Source organism: Pelodiscus sinensis, chromosome 4 (genome assembly GCF_049634645.1).
Source record: "Pelodiscus sinensis isolate JC-2024 chromosome 4, ASM4963464v1, whole genome shotgun sequence".
Taxonomy (NCBI): domain Eukaryota; kingdom Metazoa; phylum Chordata; order Testudines; family Trionychidae; genus Pelodiscus; species Pelodiscus sinensis.
The window spans coordinates 86,825,608-86,831,607 of NC_134714.1; the positions used below are offsets into that span (position 1 = coordinate 86,825,608).

Consider the following 6,000-nt stretch of genomic DNA (forward strand, 5'->3'; position numbering starts at 1 on the left):
TACTTGAGGTGAGCAATATCATTTTACTCTATAGAACCAACAAAAGGAAGCGAGAAATTAAAGCTCTCTGAGCCACAACATGCCATTTCTGATTTCTATAAAATTTCTCTCAATTGTACAGGTCACCAAATCAACAGTATTTTTACATTGTTCTTAGCTAACAAACATTCAAAACCTAACTCCATTGTCCTAGATCAGGGCAATGATCAAAATATGGGCAAAATATGATCTGTGGGCTGGATCCAGTCTGCCAAGCCTCAGGATCCGGCCCAGGAGTGCCTCAGCCAGCTCCCTGCCTGACCCGCTCCTACTTAGAACTCAGTGAAGCCAGGTGCTGTAGGGCCATGTGCTTCTGTGAATGCTAGAGCTGGAGGAAAGGGGCAGAGGCTTCTCACACTGCTCCCGCCTCCAGGAGCTCCCACTGGCCAGTTTCCAGCCAATAGCAGCTGCCTGTTTTCCCCTCCCCCCTCATCCCCTGGGCTCACATGGCCCCTGTGACTGCTGTGAGCTGTACAGGGGCATGGAACCTGCTGCGCTGATGGCTAGGAGCCACCCAGGTAAGGTCTCCCAGCCAGAGCCTGCCTCTGGCACCCCAGCCCTTCCCTCCCCCAACTTTCTGCCACCCTCCCACACTCTTACCCCATGTAACCCAAACCTTCTGCACCACTGCTCCAGCTCCCATACATCTTCCTAGACACTACATCCCCTCCTACACCCCTCCTCAGGTCACAACCCTCTCCCAGACCTTGAACCCAAATCTGCTATCTCTGGACACAGCCCAAATTCCTGCACCCCGTCGAGCCCCAGGTTATAACCCCCTCCCAGACCATGGGGGTAGGAAACAAAGCCTTTGCACACCAAATCCAGCCCGCCAAGCCCTTTGATTTGGCCTGCATCCACTGTGCCACTCTCCCACCCGCAGGTGAACTGAAACCTAGGGATGGGAGCACATGAAGGCCCCTGGCCCCACCCCTACTGGGTCGGCCTGCGACCACTTCTGAATTCATTAAGTGGCCTCCCCTTCAAAAATTATTGCTCTGTCCTATATAAACACCTAAAATCGCTTTTAGTGAAAGCATTTAATCTTTCACATAATCAAAAGTTTTCATATTTAACATTTTTCATCTACTTGTCTTTAGACACTGCATAATTTCTGATCTTACCCTCCATATACAAAACAGCAAGACATCTTGAGAAATTCAGAAGATTCAAGATGTGCTTGTATAAATTACTTCAGTTAAAAAATAGCATGTAATCATAACAATACAGAAGCACAAATAAATACTGTACGTGTAGTCTTTGTCATTTCCTTACTTCTGATTACTCAGCCATACTATCTTCAGCACTTCAGAGAATATTAACACTTTTGATTTTTTTAAGACAAAAAAATCCAGTTTAATACAGGGGTGTAATCAACTTGTCGACTACCTGAGAAACCTAGGCTCATCGAATAGTCGAGTCACTCAACTGTATCAAAGGCAACTAAGGGCGGAGGAGAGCAGGAGCCAGTGCTCGGGGGAGGATAGGGGAAGTGAAGCAGGGGAAACAGCGCAAGTGGGGACTCAAGCAGTCCCCGCTCGCACTGGGTCTGACTGCTGCGCCTCAGCCTTTTAAATGTAGCAAGAACCTTGTGGGACTTTTGCTACATTTAAAAGGCAGAGGCACAGCCAGGATAAGGAGTGCCCCACCTCCCTTTATCGACTAATTGAGTAGCCAAAATTTAACATCCCTAGTTTAACAACTTGACTTGCCACTTTCAAGAATGATTTCTCCTATGCATATTATGTGGTCTGCCAGAGATAGCCTCACTTCAGAAAGTCTTCAGAGCTGTGCAGCTCTTCCCCCCCCCTTCACTCACTTTCAGCATGTGTACAGTACTAAACTAGATACGCCCATATGTTTTGACCTGAACTGTATACTTCGGGCGCAACAACAAAAAAGCAAGCAAAATATAGCACTAACATACACGATTTCTCAAGTCAAAAACAATTTACATCAGGACCATTCAAAGATTCCCATGGGGATATGCAAAGGTCTTCCAGGGGGTATATCAGTTCGCCCAAATATTTGCCTAATGTTAACAGTGCTTTTTATGTAGCTGTAAAGTCAGTACAAACTAAAATTTCATATTGTTTATACTGCTCTACATACAATACTGAAATGTAAGAACAGTATTTATATTCCGGTACATTTATTTTGTAATTACACAGTAAAAATTAATAAGTAAACAATTTTTTCAGCAATACTGTGCTGTGACACTTTTGTATTTTTATGTATGATTTTATATGCAAATAGATTTTAAATTAGGTGAAACATGGGGGAATATGGGACAAATCAGACTACTGAAAGGGGTACGGCAGTCTAGATTTGTTGGAAGCCACTGCATAGAAGTACTAGACCACCACTGGCATTTGTTAAAATGTAAATTAAGAAGTTTCTTCAAAACTTCAGAAACTGTTGTATTTGGACGTCAACAGGTAAAAGTGACCAGCAACAAAAAGGTTGCACTTGTGCATTTGTTGTTTATGTTAGGGTAGGTGAACTGAAGAGCTTTGCCCCCTTTCCCATTACTCTTCCTAATTTTTTAACTGAAAATTCAGTAATTTGTATCCATCCTGGAAAACTAGCAGCTTTATGATGTTGCTTCACTTCCTTGATTTGTCTGAAGTTTTTTATTCACACCATTTACAATGCAATAAATTAGTCTAGAATACCAGAAGAAAGTTCTAAGAACTTGCTGAAAAATTCCACGCCTTCAGCTTTGTCTACAAATAAGGTTACACTGATTTAACTGTTTAGTATCACACCTTTGGTTACACAGCTATACATTGGTCTACAGACAAAGTATGAAAGAACTTCCCTGTCGCATTTTTAAATCATGTAAAAAGCCTTCCATCTCTTTAAACATTTAACATTCCTGCTACAAATTGAACCTCTCTAGACCAGCGCTCTCCGGTACGGCATGATTTTAGTTAGCCAGATGGCCACTTATCATTAGGGATGTCAAAAAACGCAGTTAATTAAGGTAACTACGTGACCATTCAAAATCGTAGTGGTTACACCTTGCAGGTTCCCCAGGAATGGGCTGGCAGTCAGTGTACGGCAGGAGCCTGCTCCCAGACCCACTCCCAGGGAGCTGGCTGCAATGCAGGCTCTGCAACATAAGCTTTATACTGCAGAGCCCACAGTACGGGGCAGCAGCTGGCTCCAAGGAGCTGAAACCTGGCTGCTGGAAGCCAGCTTTAAAGCCATGCTGCTCTCAGGGAGCCAGTGTGCCCTGGAAGCTGTTTTTTAAACCAGCTCCTGGTGCATACTGGCTTTCAGCCCTTGCTCTGGGACCTAGTGTAAAATCACGGTAACCAAGGAGCTCATACTTACCAATTAACCACGTAATGGTTACACTTATCATGGGGTGTAGCCAAGTTTCCGGAAATAACAAAGTTTGTTTACGGCCAGCAGTCCTGGCTCTCAATATCCTCCGTTATTCAGGTCTAATCTACCCTGCATGTCTTCTAAGAGCTCAGTGAGCAGTGGAAGCGTAGTTAATGTTGCTAAAAAACAATGATTTCCTGAGGTCCAGCAAATCTTTGGTTCAGCACCAGTCAAGTCCCAAGGGTGCTGGACTAGAGAAGTTCATCCTATAGCTCTTTAAAAAAAAGTGCACTCATGCACACAGACGTAAAACAGACAGTTTTTGGCCCCTTTGCAGGTCACCTTTTTCAACCTATACAAATTAATTCCTTCCCAACTAGTGTAGTCATATTTCAAGTTTTGTTTATTCACAATTTTTAACATAAAAAAAGCAGAATTGATATGTTAACCTTTCTGGAGATCAGAATTGGTATCATTCTGTGTTTTAACCTGTAAATAAACTGATTCCTCAAGTATACAACCAAAATTCCAGATCTTTTAGTGGGACAATAGCCTTTCAAAAAGTGTTTGCTATTGTTTCCTTTTATATTTACCCATTCATTTTTGTAGAACAGGACCACCGGCCTGTCACGTTTTATATGACACAGTGCATCATGTACCCAACTGGTACCACAAAAATAATAAGCAATCACAGCACCCTCTCACTCCTTACAGAACCCTGCCCCTTGAAGATGAATTGATATGCTCACAATGAACCCTGAGGAGTCAGGAAGAGGGCTGTTATGGAAAATCCCGGACTCTTTCGCATCTTCGCTATGTGACTCTACAGAGGAAGCCTCCAGAGGCTGGGAATCCGTGGTAGGGTGGCCGGATAGCTCCGGCTTTGTGCTGCCTGCTCACACAATGCTGACTGCCTCTCACCGCCGCCATGTTAGCTTCAGCCTCCATGTGCACAGCCCATGAGGGACGGAACCCCGATTAGTGAGCCCACCGCCCGCACCTAGCTAGCTCCATGTGCTTGGGGAAAGGGCCGCTACTCCATTCGTTCCCTCCCCCCGCAGAGGCCGAGCTCGCGAAGACCCCGGCCAAAGGAACAAAGGGCGGGGGAGGGGAGCTGTGGCCCTCCGGGATCTCATGAGGAGCGGAGACACCGGCCACCACAGGGAGAACGGGCAGGGAACAGTAGCGGCCCCTCCCGCCTACGACCGAGCGCGCCTAGACCCTCAGAGGGCCGCACGCCCCCGCGCTGAGCTTGGCGGACCAAAGGGCTGGACGCTTGGAAAGAGATTCCCCGGGCGAGGCGGCCGCTCTTCTGGAACCTTCCGGCGACAGCCTCTGCGGGCCCGTACCAGGAGCGTCCCGAGCAGGCCCGCGGCAACTCCCTGGGGCCCCGGACGGCCCCGACAGCGAGACCAGAACCTCGCCCACCCGCCCAGCGGGGCACCGGCCGGTCAATCCTCGCCGCAGATTACAGGGAAAGGTGGATCCGCAGCCCGGCGCGAGCCTGAGGGCCAGGCCGCGGGGGAGCGGCTCCGGGCAGGGAAGGCAATCCGGAGCCAGAGGGGCCGATGAGGCCGGGAAGGGCTGGCGCCAGGGAAGCTGGAACACGGGCGCGGGGACGTGCGGTACCTTCTTCTTCTCCAGGTTGCGCAGCTTCTTGTCGATCACGCCCAGGATCTGCTTCATGGCCTCGGTCTGCACCGAGCTGGTGCTGCCACCCGCAGCCGCTACTGCCTGAGGGGGAGCTGCTGCCGGGGCGGCCTCGCTGCCCGCCGCCGCTGGCCCCACTTTGGCGCTGCTGCTCGCCATAGTGCTGTTAGTGGCCGAGGGCATCGCTGCAGGGGAGACAAGAGAGCGCGTTGAGGAGGGTGGCTGGACGGGCCGCCGGAGGGGACACGCGGGAGGGCGCGCGCGTGCGCGCACCCACCTTTCTCACCTCCCCCTGCCCCTGCCCGCGCAGAGCGCGCGCCGGGGCCGCACCTGCAGGCGCGTGCCCAACGATCTCGCCACTAAATCCACTCGGCTCTCTCCGCCTTGCCGACGAGGGCGCTCGGGCGAGTCACGTGACAAGCAGCCGCCTGGCGCCGCTCGCCCCAATCCCCCGTTCAACGGTCACTCGCGGAAACCTTCCCGAGCCAGGAGCCCTTCGCCCCCCCTCACCGTGTGTGTGTGTGTGTGAGAGAGAGAGAGAGAGTGTCCCAAGGGGAGGGGGCTCAGTGCGCTGCGCTCTCGCTGTAGGCAATGGCCGCCTCAAGCCACTCCGGCCCCGCCGCCTGCGCCGCTCCTGCTCCCTCTCTGCAGCGAGCTACTAAAGGAAGAGACGAGAGCGCGCGCGCGCCGGAGAGAGGCAGGGCAGGGGCCCGTGGTGCGAGCGGGCGATGGGTCCTCGACGGCGAGGAGCGCCTACCTAGAACGCCTGCGCCACTGGCCGCCCCGCCGCTCCTGGCGGGACGGCCCCGGGCTCAGGAGTGCGGCGCGTCCCCATGGGGCACCAAAAACCCCGCTTCCAAATCCTCAGGCCTTCCCCGGCCGGGTCCGTCGGGCGCCACCTGAAGCCGGCGCACAACGGGGAGAGCGGAGAGGCTCTTGGAAGGACCCCGCGGGAACGGGGTTGGGCGGGGCTACGGG

At 51.4% G+C, this 6,000-nt stretch overlaps 1 protein-coding gene across 4 annotated transcripts in view; it reads right to left on the reverse strand.

Annotated features, from left to right (window-relative positions):
* The window catches only part of CAPRIN1 (cell cycle associated protein 1), a 78,423-nt gene extending 72,723 nt beyond the window's left edge, over positions 1–5,700 (reverse strand). Inside the window, exons 1-2 of one of the 4 annotated variants that reach the window (XM_014575620.2) lie at positions 5,533–5,700; positions 5,002–5,207 (exon numbers count right to left, since the gene is read on the reverse strand). In XM_014575620.2, the coding sequence (XP_014431106.1) occupies positions 5,002–5,205 (204 nt within the window). In that variant the 5' untranslated portion in view covers positions 5,206–5,207; positions 5,533–5,700. The other 3 variants (XM_006127311.3, XM_025186790.2, XM_075927666.1) reach the window with 3 other exon arrangements.
* Between the last annotated feature and the right edge of the window lie 300 nt (positions 5,701–6,000).